The sequence below is a fragment of the Athalia rosae genome, chromosome 4 (assembly GCF_917208135.1).
Source record: "Athalia rosae chromosome 4, iyAthRosa1.1, whole genome shotgun sequence".
Classification (NCBI taxonomy): domain Eukaryota; kingdom Metazoa; phylum Arthropoda; class Insecta; order Hymenoptera; family Athaliidae; genus Athalia; species Athalia rosae.
The window spans coordinates 17,017,457-17,035,960 of record NC_064029.1 but is presented as its reverse complement, the minus strand read 5'-3'; the positions used below and the strand labels follow the sequence as shown (position 1 = coordinate 17,035,960).

General features: G+C 36.6%; 7 protein-coding genes across 8 annotated transcripts; 4 read left to right on the top strand and 3 right to left on the bottom strand.

Annotated features, from left to right (window-relative positions):
* Positions 1–485: 485 nt before the first annotated feature.
* LOC105693814 (ragulator complex protein LAMTOR2) lies at positions 486–1,306 on the bottom strand. The gene is made up of 3 exons (XM_020856869.2): positions 1,163–1,306; positions 869–1,031; positions 486–786 (listed from the first exon to the last, which is right to left on the bottom strand). Exons 1-3 carry the CDS (start codon positions 1,228–1,230, stop codon positions 637–639), a joined length of 381 nt encoding a protein of 126 aa, XP_020712528.1. The 5' UTR covers positions 1,231–1,306; the 3' UTR covers positions 486–636.
* Positions 1,307–1,429: 123 nt separating this feature from the next.
* On the top strand, positions 1,430–3,238 carry LOC105693813 (histone H3.3A). The gene is made up of 3 exons (XM_012413995.3): positions 1,430–1,573; positions 2,001–2,130; positions 2,234–3,238. Exons 2-3 carry the CDS (start codon positions 2,003–2,005, stop codon positions 2,514–2,516), a joined length of 411 nt encoding a protein of 136 aa, XP_012269418.1. The 5' UTR covers positions 1,430–1,573; positions 2,001–2,002; the 3' UTR covers positions 2,517–3,238.
* Positions 3,239–3,846: 608 nt separating this feature from the next.
* LOC105693820 (THO complex subunit 4) lies at positions 3,847–6,419 on the top strand. The gene is made up of 5 exons (XM_012414006.3): positions 3,847–4,154; positions 4,843–4,980; positions 5,203–5,350; positions 5,424–5,567; positions 5,679–6,419. The coding sequence occupies exons 1-5, from the start codon at positions 3,951–3,953 to the stop codon at positions 5,795–5,797; spliced, it is 753 nt and encodes a 250-aa protein (XP_012269429.1). The 5' UTR covers positions 3,847–3,950; the 3' UTR covers positions 5,798–6,419.
* A 631-nt stretch (positions 6,420–7,050) lies between these two features.
* On the bottom strand, positions 7,051–9,844 carry LOC105693821 (ubiquitin-conjugating enzyme E2 S). Of its 2 annotated transcripts, none has more exons than XM_012414008.3 (6): positions 9,708–9,844; positions 9,284–9,435; positions 8,933–9,080; positions 8,463–8,653; positions 8,234–8,362; positions 7,051–8,166 (listed from the first exon to the last, which is right to left on the bottom strand). In XM_012414008.3, exons 2-6 carry the CDS (start codon positions 9,299–9,301, stop codon positions 8,014–8,016), a joined length of 639 nt encoding a protein of 212 aa, XP_012269431.1. In that variant the 5' UTR covers positions 9,302–9,435; positions 9,708–9,844; the 3' UTR covers positions 7,051–8,013. The 2 variants fall into 2 exon arrangements, with proteins under 2 accessions (XP_012269431.1, XP_012269430.1); XM_012414007.3 differs by lacking the exon at positions 9,708–9,844 and adding an exon at positions 9,538–9,679.
* Positions 9,673–12,366, top strand: LOC105693822 (ADP-ribosylation factor-like protein 6-interacting protein 1). Its single transcript, XM_012414009.3, has 5 exons — positions 9,673–9,840; positions 10,037–10,170; positions 10,291–10,528; positions 10,686–10,770; positions 11,277–12,366. Exons 1-5 carry the CDS (start codon positions 9,814–9,816, stop codon positions 11,375–11,377), a joined length of 585 nt encoding a protein of 194 aa, XP_012269432.2. The 5' UTR covers positions 9,673–9,813; the 3' UTR covers positions 11,378–12,366.
* A 146-nt stretch (positions 12,367–12,512) lies between these two features.
* On the top strand, positions 12,513–13,457 carry LOC125500553. Its single transcript, XM_048653530.1, has 2 exons — positions 12,513–13,064; positions 13,133–13,457. The coding sequence occupies exons 1-2, from the start codon at positions 12,909–12,911 to the stop codon at positions 13,202–13,204; spliced, it is 228 nt and encodes a 75-aa protein (XP_048509487.1). The 5' UTR covers positions 12,513–12,908; the 3' UTR covers positions 13,205–13,457.
* A 412-nt stretch (positions 13,458–13,869) lies between these two features.
* On the bottom strand, positions 13,870–18,494 carry LOC105693819 (ATP-dependent RNA helicase DHX8). The gene is made up of 6 exons (XM_012414005.4): positions 18,262–18,494; positions 18,066–18,151; positions 17,117–17,926; positions 16,763–17,004; positions 16,249–16,553; positions 13,870–16,157 (listed from the first exon to the last, which is right to left on the bottom strand). Exons 1-6 carry the CDS (start codon positions 18,359–18,361, stop codon positions 14,038–14,040), a joined length of 3,663 nt encoding a protein of 1,220 aa, XP_012269428.2. The 5' UTR covers positions 18,362–18,494; the 3' UTR covers positions 13,870–14,037.
* Between the last annotated feature and the right edge of the window lie 10 nt (positions 18,495–18,504).

The following is an 18,504-nucleotide window of genomic DNA, read 5'->3' as shown; positions in this document are numbered from 1 at the left end:
ATTTCCTCTGTATCTCCCTCCTTGGCTATTCCATGTGCATTTCTTCAGCACCTAAGTCTCAGCAGTAAAGTCTTTACATACTGTACTACAGTATGTGAAATTTATATTACAACATACCTCAATTCTCTGATGCATCTAGCAAACAAATAGATGATAATAAAATGCCCAACCATTACTTCACTCACCATGCCCGTCTTATCTGCCACACTTACATTTTGGAAATCCGCTAGATTCCCCTGTGAATTCAGAGGTTTTCTACAATATAAAATCCGCTAAATCCACGCATTGTGGAAAATTTGAATTTCTTACCCAACGCCAGCTGTCTTTGGAAATCGTCGATCAAGGAGAGTGGTGTGACGAATGTACTATTTCTTTTCAAATACATGAAGTTCTTGAGGAATGGAACGTTTTCTTATCCATTCATAATCATTCTGCGATGTGCTCCACTGTTATCATTCCGTCTCAAGAAAAAGGTTGATGGTAAATTCGATTTATCAGAAATATAATGTTCATATAAATACAGGCAGAAGAGTACAAAGTACGAGATCTGATAAATAGTTGTAATAATAATTAATATCAATATAACAAGTTGAAAGTAAAAAAGATAACCAAATATTAATTTCATTTATCTTGCCTTCAAGGCATACTAGCTATTGTTTTCAATGGTTGGTCTAGATATTTTGCTAGAGCTTGTGCCTTTTCTCTGAGAAGGCCGAATCCAACATTCTCTCTGGCATACAGGCAGAGCAATAGATTAGCAACCTCAGTAACCACCACTTTACCTTCCTGAAAAACAAATAATTAGAAATAGAGGTTTTCTACTGCTTGAAAGTAATGTTTAATAACTTAGTCAGCTCTGAGTACTGACCATGCAGTCCATAAGTACGAACTGTAACTCATCTTCTTTGAAAGCATTTCGACCATTTTTTTCATATGCAGCCCAAATATTGCTGGTTATTGCAGCGGTAACTCTGGCATCTTTGTCTCCATAGCCGCTATAGGCTAGAAGGCCCCCATCCCTGCTGAGCAATCTGTATTCAGGAAAATAGAAAACGCATTTGAAAACAAAATAGTAGCCTTACAATTTTCATTTTCTTCTTCAATATACAAATCACAAGCGTGGTGGTCGTATGTGATATTTTGAGTCTACAATTATTCTTACAACGTGTTTTCAACACCTCCTGTATTCGCCTGGCTAAGAACCTGCGTCAGAGCTTTTGGTTTCAACATTATTCACTGGTATTATTTGGTTAAAATTATTATTCGTTCGGGAATGACATTTGACAGTTCACAATTATAAGTCACACTCCTCCTTCACCGTCGTAATTCTTCCATGCGCCTTTCGTCCCAGACGATTTAGACCAATCAGCATGGCTAGATGAAGCTGCACAGGAAAAGCCATCGTTTATCCGGGCGGGGGGGAACGGAAAACCAATCTGCGGGCTCCTGACCCCTTCGTTCCGTCAGCTTGGTTGATAATTGTACCGCCGAGTTCAGTTGCCAGTTGTTCGTGGTGTCCTTCAGTGCCCTAACTACGTGAGGAACGTTACCGTGATATTTTGATTATCAAGAGGTAAGTAAAATTCACCGTTTATCCTCTAATAGGCTCAATATTTACCCAAAATACGTCTGTTCCACCATCGAACGAATCCTTTGAGCATTGGACATTGTGGAGAAGTAATAATTTAAGAAAGATTGGGATCCATGACAAACGCGTCTACATGGCGTCTACCCAAGTAATAATCGTACTCTCACCGCCATTTTGTCAATGTGAAAGGTTTTGGAGGGAAACTATTGACTCATTAATCTGACGTAGACTCTGTAATTTTTCTCATATGTATGAATGCGACGAGCCAATCTGACCTTTGCACCTAAATTTTTTCTTCATAGCATTTCAAAATAGAGACTGACCTTGATACTTTAATTTCAAACTTGTTTAATAACAATCGTTGCAATTCCAGGACTGAATATTTTCCTACCATTTGTATTTTTCTCATTAGACATGGCTCGTACCAAGCAGACAGCCCGTAAATCAACGGGAGGAAAAGCACCCCGTAAACAACTTGCTACTAAAGCCGCACGTAAAAGCGCACCTTCTACTGGAGGAGTGAAAAAACCCCATCGATACAGGTATGAATTATTCTTAATATCATAAAGAATGTTTTCAGTCATGAATTATTCTCCTAGGGGTGTGGTATGGCATCAAGTCAAGTTTATATGTCATAAATTTCAGGCCAGGAACTGTCGCTCTTCGTGAAATCAGAAGATATCAGAAATCTACGGAGTTGCTGATCAGAAAATTACCATTCCAGCGTTTGGTTCGTGAAATCGCACAGGATTTCAAGACCGATCTTCGTTTTCAAAGCGCAGCAATCGGAGCCCTACAAGAAGCATCGGAAGCTTATCTAGTCGGCCTTTTTGAAGATACCAACTTGTGCGCTATCCACGCCAAGCGGGTCACCATTATGCCCAAGGATATCCAGTTGGCTCGGCGAATCCGTGGTGAACGTGCTTAAGCTCTAACTTTAACTTTCCAACATTATAAATGTTTTCACTGCATTGTAACTATCTGTTTCCAAACATTGAAGTTCAACTTTATCGCGATAAAAATCTGTAATATTGATAATAGTTAATATTACTCACTAAATTTCTCTGATTTTTTTTGAAGATATCTACTAACTGTTCACAGTTTAAAACTAGTAACTCACAATAGATCTTAGCGCATATCCAAGCGTAGAAAAATATGTAGAGCGTATCATTTTTAAGTTGTTTTTACAAACGTCTATAAACTTCGAAAGCAAAACATAGTGTTCTTGTGTTAGTTTAGTTACATTATATCGTCATATAATCTAGGAGTCCTAAATGTATTAGTTATAAGTTAAGAAGTGTTTTAAATGCCTCAAATTATGTTCTCTTATCGCAGTGAACATGTTTTGTGAGTAGATCAATCTTTAAAATGATAATAATTAGACCCATTCGTAATTTCTTTGTATTAAAATTCTATTTAAGAAAATGAAAAAGTAATTCACTTCAATTATCAAAGTATGAATGTCAACTACTTTTCGTTGATGAACAAAATTTTGCTTCAAAGAAAAAAGAAGAAAAACAAAGGGGTCTCGCTATAAGAGAATACAATTTGGAAGCAGTAGCTGGTATAAATATATTACACATTATGCAACAACATTATTAATATGTGTAGAATAATTTAAGATACATATAAAATTATGATTACGTAAAATGATAACTCTTTCGTCATTAAAACCCCATCTATATCAATAATTAATAATCAAAGTTTCGCCTCCAACAATAATTTATGTTCACCTATGGTAGGTGTATCCAGTAGCTGCGCAATAGGATTATGAAATCATGCAAACTTTTCTCAGTATTGCAAGTTGCTATTGGAAATGGAAAGTTGGGGGAAGGGAATAAAATAAAGATATCTAATATGAACCTCTACTCTATATTTTACAATGGTAAACGACGTCATAGTAATTATATGGAATAGTGAGTCACACCTACTCAATAAAAAATTGTTAACAGAATTTGCGTATCGTTGGATTTCATCATGCAATTGAATTCAGGTGTGTGCACATTCTGAGACGTTCGTCAGGTCCACAGATCACTGATAAGGGTCAGGACGACTACGAATGTGAGGTAGGCTCAAATGAGCTTGTTTGCGATCGAATGCATTTTAGGCTTGGTGCTAAAATGATAATAAACCAGCAGCATTGTTATTATTATTATCATTGATAAAATGAGAACTCAACAAAATGACTATTAATGCCCTCTATCGGAATGAACAATATTTGTGCCATTTTAAGAACGCCTCCCCATAGTCCCTTGCACGATTCTTCGCCGTTCCCGGTCACCGCTGCCATCTTTAATAAAACAGGGTGAGGACGTGAGGTTTGTTTCTTAGAGTTTGCGTTGAAAAGAGATAATTATTGTAAATGAAGATGGTGGATAAAATCGAAATGAGTCTTGACGACATCATCAAGCAAAATAAAGGGGGTAGAATACGAGGCGGTGCAAGAAGAGGTCGGGGGACAGCTTCACCTAGACGAGGAGTCAGAGGCGCGCCAAGAACCGGTGGAGGTGTGATGCGAGGCCGAAGCCGAGGTGGAATTGGCCGTTCGGCCGCCCCATACACTCGGGTAATTATCACTGAAATTCTTTACCAGAATGTCTGGTTCGAATTTAATTAACCCGAATATTTGCTTGGGCATAAATTCAGCATTATCATTCAACTATGTGGATGGTGTATAATTGGTAATCCGTCCGTATTAGCATCAAAATACCCTAACGCGTTCTTGGTTGTTCTGAAAATATTTATTATAGAATTTCCGTTCATTCCTATTCGCGTCAATCTGCTATTCATATACCGAACCTAAATTGACTTTCCAAAAAACAAGTTGATCCAAAATATGTAACAATAAATCAATGAAAATGTGTACCCGCGTTTTGTCGTTACATGTCTGCAATTTTGCCAACTCCATAGCGGAAATCAATTTTTTGTAGTCAACGTATACATATAACTTGCGAAAAATTATTCATAGTCCTATTTCCATATGTATGACATTGTAGTTTTGTTCTCGTCCAAATATTTTCTACCCATGCGTTGTTATTGTACATTTTTTGTTCCCTCCTCTCCCCTCCCAATTTTTTGCCAATTTTTTTATGATTGAGTCGATTGCCCAAATATGATGTTCAACACAGCGTCAATTGAATGTACTGTTTATGAGGTATTCAGCTGTGTTCCTATTTCAATTGGTAATAGAACACATTTTTAGGAGTGCAATGTCTTGAGTTTGAAAAACTATTTTATCCTGTTTTTTTATGCAGGGAGATGTAAACAGTGCGTGGAAGCATGATATGTTCGACGGAGTAAAGAAAGTGGGACGAGGTGCAATCGGTGGCACAGGCACAACCAAGCTGTTGGTTTCAAATTTGGATTTTGGGGTTTCAGACTCCGATATTCAGGTAATTTGTTCTTATTCTGTTGCTCACAGTATTTTATCTCTCCAATTTTGCTTGTTAATCAATCATTCATCATTAAGTCGGTATTGGTCTGAACTGTAATAATAATTTTAATAACAATGTTTGTCATGCTCTTTGTATTTATAAACGTAATTGTTTTAAATCTACGATAAGTGCCAGTGTATTGCAATGATTCTGAAAATTTTTATTTTTTCTGAATAATAGGAATTATTCAGTGAATTTGGACCATTGAAATCAGCCGCAGTACACTATGATAGATCAGGTCGTTCTTTGGGGTCGGCAGATGTTATCTTTGAAAGGAGAGCCGATGCTATCAAAGCGATGAAACAATATAATGGCGTACCTCTCGATGGTATGAGGATTTCCTTGAGACTTCTGTATAGTCCCAAATTTGACTTAAACTTGTAAAAAAAAAATTTCCTCAGGTCGTGAAATGAACATCCAAGTTGCTACCTCAGAAATACCTGTGACTTCATCGATTCGAGGAGGGAGTAGGCTAACTGGCGGTAACTTTACACAAAGAGTACAACCGCGCTTCAGAGGCGCACGTGGTGCCAGCTCAAATCGAGGTAAGATTGGGCCTGCAAAATATTGATGTTTGCGTGGACAAGTTCAGGATGTAATGGTCTTTTGTTACGAAAAAAATTTCCTACTCACGTGTTATTATTTTGATTTTTCAGGTCGTGGAACTGGGGGTAGACGTGGTGGAACCAGGGGGGGTGGCCGGACGCCAGCCAAGACCCCAACTGCTGAAGAGTTGGACGCAGAGCTGGAGGCGTATGTGAAGGAAGTGAAGTAACATAAGATAATATAGATTTACCACGTGCATCTCATTTAACAGTTTTCGTATGAAATAACACATGACGTGTTTCTTATTCCCAATTATTTTGAAAATCATAAAATAGTGAAGGAGAAAGGTTGAAATAAAAAATAATATTGATAAATCAGAAAAAACTAATATTCAAAAGAAAAAAAAAGAAGTTATTGATTTTCTCATAAAAATGGGTATTTTATATTTAATCTGACGTTTACTCTTAGGGTTAGTAACAGAAATAATAATAACTGAAAATCGATAAATTAATGGTAAAGGAACAAGATACCGTTTGTAGATGCTGAAAGAAAAATATTTTCTTTTTTTTCATTAATACATGAACATATAAAACTTATGACATAATAATACAAAGGCTGTATGGATTTTGTATGATGTACTATCGTGCGTGTGTGACAATTGATCGAAAAATACACTAAAATTCTTCTTCAAAAGTTGTTATTCATCAAAGTACGTAATGTGCTTATAGCCCTGAATAGATGTTTAAGTTGACACTGTTAAAACAACGTTACCAGTATGTGAGCGACCTTCGTATGATTATATCCCATTTAAAAAATAAATTAAAAAGAGACTTTTTGAATGTACCAAATTACCTATTTAGTCGTTGATAGTTGAATAATAACTCTTCAATTACAGTATAATCGATACTTCAGTTATCCTTACTACACAGTACGCAACAATATTATTACTTTAAAACACTTGTAATAATTTGTGAATGTATTTTGATGATGATTTTTTTAATTTCATGCCATAGTAAACTATAAATTATTATCGTTATCAAATAACGATGTGCAAGATATAAATTACCACCGTAATAATTATTTTACCTATGGTGGATAGAGGCTGTGAACATATTAATCAATCAGGTCAGAAATGAATATCTAATTATTTGTTTGACCATGATTATGCCCTTGACCATACAAACTATGGTGTTCAATGTGTATTTTCATACACGATTGACGTACAAACTGCGATGCAGTACTGCAAGACTGATCAACGAAAAATACTCAAAATCTTTTTGAATAAAAAGAATATTCCGATCAAAATGCGTGGTTATTTCCTCATTAGTATTACATTTCCACCGTTACTTTTTCCTTCATTCCGCACATGAACTTCTACATCACAGTGCATAAACTTACTCCTTCTATTATCGAACCATTCCTGAAATTAGCGGTAAGAATTTTAGGTATGTGGTGGAAGGCGATCTAGCGAAATCGTTTCAATGATTTGGAAATATTTTATTCAAACTTCTAAATTTCAAGCAGAATCAAAAATTTACAAAAAAGAAAAAACAAACTGTTGTTTCACTTTCAAACTTGGATTTAAGTGTGACACTTTTTTGACATAGAAAAGAGCAAATTCGTTGAACAAATCATTTGTAGCATTTTTCTAAAATAAGCCAAAAAAATAAATCTGTCTCACTGTGAAATAATAATGATAAACTCTATTCGTAAATGTGTAGGACCATGTAGGGCCAAATGAAGGACTAAATTTTTACAGTCCATTTTTTGAGATGAAATAATTCATAGCCAGTCACAAGACTGTTCACTACACGCAGATTCAAGCTTTGTTATCAAGACAGTTAAATCCCAGTTTTATTGTACAGTGATCTATTCAAGAGTAGAGATGAAAAAAGAGAAATAAGTCGATTAATATCCTGCCCCGTGATGAAATTGCACTATGAAGGAGCAGCACTGATCTTTGACGAGCGTATAATGTATGTAACGTAAACTCTGGAATCGCGTGACGATGCGTAACAGGTAAAATTCTAGAGTAGCTTAGATTTAATTTAAGTAATCTAGTTTCATCATATAATATACTTTTCTGTACATATGTAAAAATATTAACTAGTCCAAGGCCATGCCGACCAGGTGGTGTCGCCTAAATTATTTTTAATTCTTTATTTTATTTATTTTTTTTTTTGCACTCGTAGAGATATACCTATACCGTGTGATTGAAACAGAAAATTAGCGTTTTCCTAACTTATACTCTCAGCCAAAGAGTCTTACATTTTCTCTTTATCATTAATGCTAGTTAAATTCTTTCTAATTACCTAATAACAAGGTCAGTCATCTTTATATAATAAATTTTTCTTTTTTAATATGAAGTGTCTGTGTACAACATAAGACAGCTTGGCCACACAAAAGTTTTAATAGACCAAAAACAAGGGTAATATTTGCAGCCCTTCATAACCGCTTGAGTGTTCTTTTTTTGTCTTTTAATATTTTCTTTTTTTCTGCAGCCAACTTTTTGTCTCCCGCATGCTTTTTTGGCAGAGGACCGTCGCTGTTGGAGGAAGCAGAACTCTCTAGGCCTGCCTTAGTTCCTTTTCCACCACCCTGCCGCCGAAGTCGTTCAGTTCATATTTTGGTTATTTAGCTGAATGTTCAATCAAGTGCAACTTACCAGCGCATGAATTTCAGTCATCATCTTGGCACGTTCCGAATAATCGTCGTACCTTTCTAAAAGTAGTTTACCTGCTTCTTCATTCAAAGCTGATTCGGCGTTAGGGACAATAAGTAGACATTTCACTGTCTGAAATCAGAGTTCGCAAGCTATATTACCAGACTCAATAACACCTGATTAAACTGGCGGCGATTCAATTCGTTAATAATGCAAAACAATAGAGTTGTACCAATAATATATGCTGTATTCCGAGATCTGATTTCCAATCTTTTTTCAAAGTATTCACACAGATTTCTCCATTTTTTGCAACATTTGGATGAAATATTTTTGTTAAGAAAAAGGCCTTGGGTGGTCCTTGCGGAAAGTCCTTTCCTAGAGCGAGTTTAACTCTGAAAAATCCATTGGCGTATGGAGTGCCAGCTGCAATGAAATTGTATATAAATATAAGGTACATACTTCATTGAATGGACGAGCTTGTAGTATCAGATAGATGGGTTTTAAACCTATTTGACAATTCAATATATCTGCTAGCGAAACATATTTGGCCTAATATACAAAATGTCACTAATCATCTAGTTACATAGCGCTTCGACTAAAAGAAAAATATGCTCATTTTTATTACTAAAATCAACCAGCGGTTTGCCTCCAGTTTATGTAATAGAAAACACCATATAGCAGGGCTAGCAAATCATATCTCACCAGGTCCTTCTATGATGGCCTGGATATCAGTTACATCCTCCTCATTTAGTATGACTCGAATCCCTTCAGGAGGTTGATTGGACAGGTCGGTCATCTCTTTGACTACACGCCGAATTATTTGTGGCGAGAGATTTTCAACGTTTGATATCTAAAACACCGAAACCTCCAGGTAAATCAAGGGCAAGTTAAGTCGTCCTACCCAAATTGTGTAGCCTAATATCTCATGTTTGGCGTGTCGTAGATAGTTGTGATCTGACCAAATCTCATGCAGTAACGAGGGAATGTAAACAACAAACATTCAGTCATGTTTAATCAGACATTCTGATCCGTATGTTTTTTCCTTTTACTCACCGAGCTCATCGTGGCCATGATAGAGTTACTTTAAACAAAATTTGAACGCAGAATTTCTTCTGCGTATGAGAAATTACTGGTATTGCTGAAGCAAAAGCTTTAACGTCACAACATCACCATCACCATCACCAGCGGCAGCAGCAAAGCATCGCCTGCAATAACCAACATTTTGAATTCTCGGCCAATCCGATGGGCGGTAAGTAAAGAAATACCCAAACGTCAGTTGACGTTAAACTGTTTCATATAATTCCTACATTCTTTCAATTCAAGAATGTTGTATTACTGACAAATATCATCAAGTCTTTATTTTATGTAGAAAAGTGAAGGAATATTGGAGTATGAATGTTAACAAAACCATAAATGAATTTGGATTTTGACTCCGTGGTATGGCGGTTTTAATCGTTGACTTCCGTCAAACACTCACGAATATTTTCATACGGTACCAACACTAGTCCCGAGCTGCGTGTTTTGTTGATAAATTTGGCTGTTGGAATTTTCAAAAAATTTTCAAGTAATTCAAAAGCGACAACATGCCGGACGCGTCAGCTGTTGAAAAGGTAATTTTTGCGACAGTTTGATCACGCTATTATTACAGTTATGTGATATCTATAGCTACATTTTGCGTTATTAGATCAACTGCGTACGTGCGTACCTATAGATACGTTGTTGTGGGACCTTCCATTTAAAAAATCAATGAACTCTTTGAATCTGCCCAACCAAACGATTAGAAGTATTAACATTGTTATATTCTAGGATAAACACATGAAGCAGCTCAAAAGGCAGATGGAATGTTGGCGGGAGGTAATTCTACCATTAAATTCAATTCTCTTGTGGGAACAGTCTTGGCATCCTGGATTGATACTTGGAATCACGACATCTATTTTTCTGTGAGTTTCACCTAGGTAACAATACATATGTCACTTTGCTGCTTGTCTTCACAAAAAGTTTTGACTTAAAAGAATCATTGTGCTTTTTTGAGACTTCGATGAGGTTTTTCTATTGTTTAGGTTGTTATGGTTCATGGATCCAGCCATACTCACAGTCACATCTTTGGGTCTATTGTTGTTGGCATTAGGTGACTATCTCGGACCAATCCTGATCTCCACATTCTTCTCTGCAAATAGTTGGACTGGTCAAAAAGAACGTAAGCTAGATGAAATATGCCAAAGAATATCTAATGCATTTCTACAAATGCAAAATATATGGAAAACTGCCCTCTGGGCGAGAACCAATCATGCCAACATGGTGAGTTACATGGTAGTTCTTTGTATTCATATTTGTTTGATGAATTTGATTTGTAAACAAATTTTTGATACTGGATATGCTCCTCACCTCAGCACTTGTCTTATCAGCTGGTTTGACCCACACTGCAAGATGAATAATTTCTTATCATTATTCACAGTATTACGGGGTGATATCTGCAGTTCTTGTGGTACTTGCACTGATTGGAAATACAGTCAACAACTTGTTCCTGATGTATGTCATAGGTATGTCATCTCGTTAATATTTGCTTGTACTTCTTAGTCCATATAGTCCATACAGTTGGTCGCAAACTACCTAGCGAACTCTTACACTACTCATATCATTTGTGTGATCCCCGCAGTCCAAATTAATTTTTTCCTAAGCACTATTTCCCAGCTTTTGAGAATTCATCGAGACCAGAGTGGTAATCATATCAGTTGAAAACTGAAACAAATTAAACTCTTATTAAGTCTGATTAACGTATCAAGATTGTCATGATTGCCAGTTACAAAGTCCTAGTTATAAATAGATTCTGGAACGGTTCATTGGTTTTTCAAATGGATGTTAGTTTAATTGGAAGTTTTGGTCTAATATTAATTTTGCTACATTAACTAATGGAGAACTATTCCAAGGTCTTTTCATTGTCACTCCACTAGCCTTGTTAGGCAATTAGTAGAAATTGATGGTAAAATTTGATACATTATATTTACTTTTGTCTGTATGTCTGTATATTTCTTTGTTTCATTCCCAGTGAACAGTATCCTCCTTCTACCAGGTCTAAGACACAATGGGAGGATGCAGCAGCCCATCAAATTCATATGCAGCTATTTTACGCGTCCAAAATCATCGTAATAACCATTTATTCTCAATTTCTGAGAGACCATATTCGCATTTTGTTGATATAATTTTTCATTTTCCATAACGGCAGTTTATCAAAGTATACCTATATTAGATCTAGGTAATAATTTTTAAATCTTATTCAATTTCTTCCCGATTATTCTTCATTATTAATTTTTTATCACAACTTAAGAAACCACGTTTATGTTTTGACTGAATCTAATTTTGTAATAAGTTACGACTAACTAATCACAATCATTCATGCACCTTATACTTTACGCAACTTCGTTTAAGATCGCTTGTTGTAATTATTAAGAAAACGTCATTTGCTATCCTATCTGCCCCTCACATTCAATTAATTTACCGGATTTATATCGCGCAAAGAATTGGGTGGCCTATTAATCTTCAGGATATTCTTCACTTGAAAGAATGTAATGTGGTCGTAGGATCTGAAATGTTTTCATGAATACTTTAGCTACATTGATTCCAACTAGTAAAAAATGAAAAAATTAGCACGTCTACTATCAAAAATAAATATGTGCTACTGGATCACAAGCGATCGTGGAACTTGATTTCTTTCAGCACTAACGTGATCCTTATTTGTAGGAAAATAGTTTCATTACTCGCGTTATTGTGATGATCATTATTTCATACCGAAAGATGTTTTTAAAGTATCGTACGAAGTTCTTCTGTAAGAAAATGCTACTTAATATGTATAGTCTAAGTCTAAGTTTGTATCCTGGTAATCAATAGTACCAAATTGATTTCGTGAGTATATTGTATCAGTAGTATTAGCGAAAAATGTAACGTTTACTTGAATTAGCTATTACATTTTTACATTATTCGCCAATTAACGTTGTGCTGTGAATTTTTGTATTTGAATATACATACATAAATGTCCTTTACTTGCATGTGATGATTTGATGTATGATAAAATATTTGTTTTTCCAATTGTTATATTAATCATACTTAATAAAAATGATAATAAAAATGATAATCAGTGATACCAGAGTGTAATTTCATCCTCAGAAACCTTTTTCTCTACTTTAGTGGTGAACCGAAATTTTATTTCTGCCAATCAAATCGGCACCGTTCCATACAACTGCATTGGTATCAATCTTGAATACCGGAAGCGCTAAAAATGCAATTCCGTTTGAAGTTGGCTAATAGTTGCAACCGAAAAATTTGAAATAGGTATCTGCTTCCGCATTATGCGTGAATGTTGTTTACAGTGATAAGTAAGATCAAGTTTAGTATCACTAATCTAACATCGATAGGAGGTGAGTGTAATAAATAATTCATCAACTTCACTTAACGTCAAAGACGAATCTTGCAATGTTTTGAATTATCTGACGTACTCAAATTATAACATATCAAAGTCGGGGATAGTCGCCTATCGCCGCAACACGTGCAATTTATGCGCACAAATTTGAAGACACATGGTGGATAACACTCACCAACAATGAAAAGAACATTATTTATATATTCATAAAAACTATAATTACACGCACTTACACAAGCCCATAGTATATTCCAGAATTCGAAAATGCAGTCCAGTCCTTTGGGAAGGGGTCGGGGAGTGATCCGTGAAATGACTTCTACCAATTGCTCATGCTGTCGCCCCTACAGCCATATTCTCTGTAAGGCCTGTGGATTTGTAGGCTGGGGAAGGATTAAGTCGAACTGCCCAAAACACCGCCAGGTACCATTGTAATGAAACTTGACATCTAATAATCTGTGTGAATAACTATTCTTCTTCATATCTTTCAGACGGTGTTCCTTATTGACATATCCCAGTGTCCCCATTGTACAGCTTATGGATTCATGATGGAAGAGTTCTAGGTATATGCTGCTACGCTATTCTTTAGCCTTAAGAAACACCCTACAATATTTCATATTCTCAACAGCTTGAATACCACAAACTCATGTTCCCTGGCTCAGTTTCACACAAAAAGAAATGTCTGATGAAATCTTTAAAAGAACTTGAATCATCTCTTCAAAGATCTGGCTGGATCTGAAATACCTAATAGGTTTACTTTCTGAACTATAATAGCTAGGGAAATTGAGAAGCTGTATTCGTACTCTATTAAGTTGACCAGCGAGTGATATTTATTTGTAACACAATAGAAAATATTTTTTTTATTTTTTCTTGTACACAACTTATGATTTGTTGAACAATAAATATTAATAAGTCTAAAATCGATTGGAGATATTTTCCTTTTCATTTAAATCTGACTATATTTCATCAAAGCAAATCTCATACATCGCATTATGAGGGTGTGTTGAATATCAACGAGTTATGTATAAGAACAAATAATTTAATCTTTGCAAAATATGTTGCGAGATCGTGAATTGTATTGAACGGGTCATTTCTGAAAAAAGAATTCAGAATAAAAATTCAAACAATCCTATGCGCAACTTTTTTGCAGAAGTATTATAATCAGTTGTCATATTGATCGATCAATATGCATATGTAGTATTTAGATGTATAAAAATTTCATGATACATACAATTCAATGCTAATTTTTTATGCTCCGAGTCTTCCGACTATATAATGTTGTCAAGAGATATGGAAAGAATGTAGATCCCTCCAAGGCATCTTAAGTCAAGGTACACAAACATTAAACACACCACTAACAAAGCAGCATGGCTACAACAAATATACAGAATCAGTCTTAATTTCTGCGCCGTCGAACTCTGGATATACGCCAGGCGTTTGGTTCTTCGTATTTATTATAGAGTGGTTCTAATCGTTGATTCTTCTTAAACTTGCTCAATTTTGTGGGATCACTGAACTTGAAAAATGCTGGGGCAAATTCAACCAGCCATTTGGGATCAATTGTCGTCACTTCTCGCATGTATTCTTTGGTGGTCTGGACTAACTCGTGATAAATTACCCATTCAGGTTGCCTATTGAACAATGCACTGCTCGGGTGAATGTAGACCACTTGACTATCCACCAGAGTTCGGTAGCCTTCTTGAGGATCCTTTTTAGCCGCATTTCTAAAGAATCCTGAACAGACGGTCTTTTGTACTCTGACTGTATTTTTGGCAGCGGATACCACATCGAGTTTGTGTCTGTCCATTATACCCAACAGCTGTTTGCGGACGTCTTGGGCTCTTTTCAGTGTTCTTATTTGCACAAAGTTTTCATAACACCAAGCATTACTGAATTTATTATTTCGCCAAGAATTGTAGACAGCTAATAACGTTAAATGATCTCCTTCCGCTTGGTTGAATTTCGCTTTTTTCTGATCTGCAAGTGCCTGCTTGTCTTTTGGTCTGTAAAAGACATTTTGTACAGAGAGCATGCTCACGATGGTCAATATTTCGTCTGAACACTGCAAATGGACGCTCATGATCAACATCTTTGACAAATTTGGCTCCAATGGAAATTCGGCCATACGTCTTCCTAGTCTTGTTAGGAGCCCTTCGTTGTCTAGAGCGCTTAAACTATGCAAAGACTCCAATGCCATGATCAGAGATTCGACAGGTGGTGCATCCATGAAATCGAAGTGCAACAAATCATTTATCCCCATTGTCTTCAGTTGTAATACTGTCGTAGCTAAATTGGTACGTTGGATTTCGGGTACCGGAGTCGGCAACATTTCATCCCTATAAGCCCTTTCTGTGTACAATCTGTAGCATTTCCCAGGTCCAGTTCGACCAGCTCTGCCAGCTCTCTGTTTAGCAGCGGCTTGACTAATCGGTGTAACGATAAGGCTGTCCATTCCAGTTTTAGAATTATAAACTTTCTGTTTAACAAATCCTGGGTCAACGACGTAGTATATACCATCGATTGTTAGGCTTGTTTCAGCAATATTAGTTGCTATAACCACTTTTCGTGACCCAGGTGGAGCAGGTTCAAATATTCTCGTTTGCATTTCGGAAGGCAGCGCGGAATAAACGGGTAAAATTATCAATTCAGGTACGTCTGGACCCAAAGACTTCATCCTTTCGTATAAAATTTCACAAGCGGTATCGATCTCTTCCTGTCCAGTTAAAAATAATAGAACATCCCCCGGTGGTTCACGCAGATGAATCTGCATCACCGTTATCAACGCAGCATCTAAATAATCAGTCTCTGGTTCCTTCGTGTACATCACCTCAACAGGGAATGTACGACCAGGAATGGTGAAAATTGGTGCCTCGAAAAAATATTGTGAGAACTTAACAGCGTCAAGAGTAGCACTAGTAACTATTAGCTTTAAATCTGGACGACGGCCTACGGCCTGTTTTAATAAACCAAATAGCACATCTGTATGAATGGTCCGCTCGTGGGCCTCGTCCAACATAATAACGGAATACATTTTCAAATCAAGATCCATGAGACACTCTCGTAGCAACATACCGTCTGTCATGTACTTTATACTGGTTTCGGGGCTAGTACAGTCTTCAAAACGTATTGTGTATCCAACTTCTTGTCCTAGCCTACAACCAAATTCTTCGGCGACCCTTTTGGCTACAGACATAGCAGCGACTCTTCTTGGTTGGGTGCAACCAATTTTTCCGCGAGTTGTAAAACCGGCTTCCGCCAGATACTGAGTAATTTGCGTAGTTTTCCCAGAGCCAGTTTCTCCGATTACAATCAAAATTTGATTGTCTGTTACTGCCTTAACAAGCTCGTCTCTTAGTTTGTAAATAGGCAAACTCTGTCGCTGCTCCAACAAAGTTAGATTTGTTTTTTTACCAAATGATGATTTTTTGCCACCAATTACGTGTTTTTTCCACTCAGGAAGATCCTGGGTTTGTAATCCTATACCACGCATATTCGCGGCCAATGTTCGACTCTCCGCTAAAGTAAACATGCAAGAATTACACAGGAATTAGTTTTGCAGAGTTACAAAACATATGAAAGTTAACAATAATGATTGTATATCTCTTACCATCGGGTAAAGGATCTATCCAATTTTTGTTGAGTCCCGCAGGAATAGAGTCCATTTCTTGTTCTCTCTGAAGCATTTTTTGCTCTCGCCTTTCTTTTGCCAATGCGCTTTGCATCATAGCTGCTTGTGCAAGCGAACCGTCTGGATTTTTTACGATTCTAACTGGACTCAAATCACCTAGAGCTCTACCATGCCCATGTAAAAATGGTGGTTCTTCCTCCACCAACTCAATCTCAACGTCCTCTTCTTCATCGTCCTCACGAGGTAGAATTCCAGTTTCAATGTCAAATTCAGGAAGCTCGCTCCTATAAATTGTAACAAGTAATATAAATCATTGTAACAAGTTGATTGTAAACCTTTTATTAATACTATATCTCAATAATTCACAGAGAATGATTGAACGAACGCCTATTTGCAAGTTGTTCAGCCAATCAACTGGTTTCAAACCTTTTGATACAACAAAAGTTAGCTACTTCTCAATTTTATAAAAATAACAATAATAAAATGTAATTACCTATCAATACAGGCTGCTGACATCATTTGCTTTATCTCCCATTTCTCAGGCGAAGATAATCTCTGTACTCGTTTCCTAGAATATGTTTCGTCCTCATCTAAATGTCCTTGGAGTTCCAGCAAAGATGTAGGCCGATCTGGGTTTCTTAAATGTTTCTCGTCTTCGTCGGCCTTAGCTATACTTACAACAGGATTCAGGTCTCGTCCAGTATCTTGGTCGACATCTTTCATACTCAGAGAAACCTAGTGCCCAGTGAAAAGATTAAAGATGACATCAAAACCAGAACAAAAGATGTTACTGACTAAACTAGTATCCAAATTTAAAGATTTGGAAATTGTTGAAAAAAATTATTACCTTTTGGGCGGCAACACTCAAGACTTTGACCAAGACTTTCTGACCCCTGGAGACAATGTCACTTGCACTAGCGACGCGCCCCTCTCTCCTGAGCTGTGAAATGTGAACTAACCCCTCCCACCTTCGTTTCAAACCCTCTAATTGTACAAAACATCCAAACTGAACAATGTTAGCTACTTTTCCAGTGTAAATTTTTCCCACTTCTGGATCAACTGATAACTCTTCCATGGACCGAGATCTGGAGCGTTCAGAATCCTGTCGTTTACCACGTTTAGAATCTTTACGATCGCGAGATCTGGATCGCTTTGTCCTAGACCTAGAACGGGCATCTCTGGATCTAGATCTCTTTCGATCTCTAGATCTCTGTCGTTTTCTGTCACGATTTCTATCTCTGGATCTCAATCGTTCCCTTGATTTTGACCTATGCCTTCTGTCTCTTTCCCTTCGATTGTGGGATGTTGATCGTTCTCTTTTGCGATCTCTGGATCTATTTCTTTTTCTTTCTTTATCTTTGTCTTTCTTATCCTTATTATTCTCAATGATGGGTCTTTCTTCCTTCCTCGAGGTAGGGCTGGTTTTGGAACCTGACGGTGCAAGAGCTTCAAGGGCAGCCATGGCGTCGTCAACAATATCTTCATCCTTTTCCTCCTTGATTGGCTGCAGTTTGTAATATTCATTTGGTATCGCTAGCCCTGGGAACTTGATTGACAAGTCATCCTGCCTATTATGATTACTCAGAGATTTGTTACTTGACTGTCGTGACGGTTTCATGTGTTGTATTATTCGTAGCAGGTTTGCCATAAAGGAATCCTAGTTTGAAAAAGAAAAGGTGAGATAAATGATAATGAAATAAATAGTTTACTTGGTTTACATAATACTATGTCAATTTGAAAACAACATAAAATAGATCAATAATTTAGTAGGAAAAACTAAAGGGTAGGTAACTCACCGAGAACTCTGCTCCATTTTCGATTAACACTTTTTTGAAAGTTTCTAAACTGTTATTCTTCTCCGCCAAATCGACTATGAACTCAGCTGTAACATTAAATAGTGAAGATCGTTCAATCAAATGATCATTGAATTGACAAATTACAACATCATTCTGTAAGATTAGGTTAGCTGAAAAGTAGAATCATGTTATATACCTAAATCCTTGTCATTTAAACCTAAATGGTTTTCTAATTCCGTGCATATTTTTGACACAAGAGACAGATGCTCCAACTTCGCAACTTCGTCCGTATCCATGATTATGTTGTGTAATTATGTAGAATTAACGTAAACAGATCGCAAGCAGAACACAACCCTTTAAGACAACTACCCCTATCTATTTTCACAAACCACGACTACTGAAAGCTGCTGAAAGCGATTATAACGCCCCGTATGAGAAA

Bases quoted from the DNA above. Each gene is read 5' to 3' on its own strand.
- LOC105693814 (XM_020856869.2), bottom strand. From the start codon at position 1,230: ATGTTGAAACCAAAAGCTCTGACGCAGGTTCTTAGCCAGGCGAATACA. The intron at 1,032-1,162 runs GTAAGAATAATT...TCCTGAATACAG, and splicing joins GGAGGTGTTGAAAACACGTT to ATTGCTCAGCAGGGATGGGG. The intron at 787-868 runs GTCAGTACTCAG...TTTGTTTTTCAG, and splicing joins TCGTACTTATGGACTGCATG to GAAGGTAAAGTGGTGGTTAC.
- LOC105693813 (XM_012413995.3), top strand. From the start codon at position 2,003: ATGGCTCGTACCAAGCAGACAGCCCGTAAATCAACGGGAGGAAAAGCA. The intron at 2,131-2,233 runs GTATGAATTATT...CATAAATTTCAG, and splicing joins AAAAAACCCCATCGATACAG to GCCAGGAACTGTCGCTCTTC.
- LOC105693820 (XM_012414006.3), top strand. From the start codon at position 3,951: ATGAAGATGGTGGATAAAATCGAAATGAGTCTTGACGACATCATCAAG. The intron at 4,981-5,202 runs GTAATTTGTTCT...TCTGAATAATAG, and splicing joins TTTCAGACTCCGATATTCAG to GAATTATTCAGTGAATTTGG. The intron at 5,351-5,423 runs GTATGAGGATTT...AAATTTCCTCAG, and splicing joins TAATGGCGTACCTCTCGATG to GTCGTGAAATGAACATCCAA.
- LOC105693821 (XM_012414008.3), bottom strand. The intron at 8,654-8,932 runs GTGAGATATGAT...ATTTCATTGCAG, and splicing joins GGCCATCATAGAAGGACCTG to CTGGCACTCCATACGCCAAT. The intron at 8,167-8,233 runs GTAAGTTGCACT...CTTCGGCGGCAG, and splicing joins TGACTGAAATTCATGCGCTG to GGTGGTGGAAAAGGAACTAA.
- LOC105693822 (XM_012414009.3), top strand. From the start codon at position 9,814: ATGCCGGACGCGTCAGCTGTTGAAAAG. The intron at 10,171-10,290 runs GTGAGTTTCACC...TCTATTGTTTAG, and splicing joins ATCACGACATCTATTTTTCT to GTTGTTATGGTTCATGGATC. The intron at 10,771-11,276 runs GTATGTCATCTC...TTTCATTCCCAG, and splicing joins GTTCCTGATGTATGTCATAG to TGAACAGTATCCTCCTTCTA.
- LOC125500553 (XM_048653530.1), top strand. From the start codon at position 12,909: ATGCAGTCCAGTCCTTTGGGAAGGGGTCGGGGAGTGATCCGTGAAATG. The intron at 13,065-13,132 runs GTACCATTGTAA...CATATCTTTCAG, and splicing joins ACTGCCCAAAACACCGCCAG to ACGGTGTTCCTTATTGACAT.
- LOC105693819 (XM_012414005.4), bottom strand. From the start codon at position 18,361: ATGGATACGGACGAAGTTGCGAAGTTGGAGCATCTGTCTCTTGTGTCA. The intron at 17,927-18,065 runs GTGAGTTACCTA...TTTTCAAACTAG, and splicing joins AAAATGGAGCAGAGTTCTCG to GATTCCTTTATGGCAAACCT. The intron at 16,554-16,762 runs GTAATTACATTT...TACAATTTATAG, and splicing joins TCAGCAGCCTGTATTGATAG to GAGCGAGCTTCCTGAATTTG.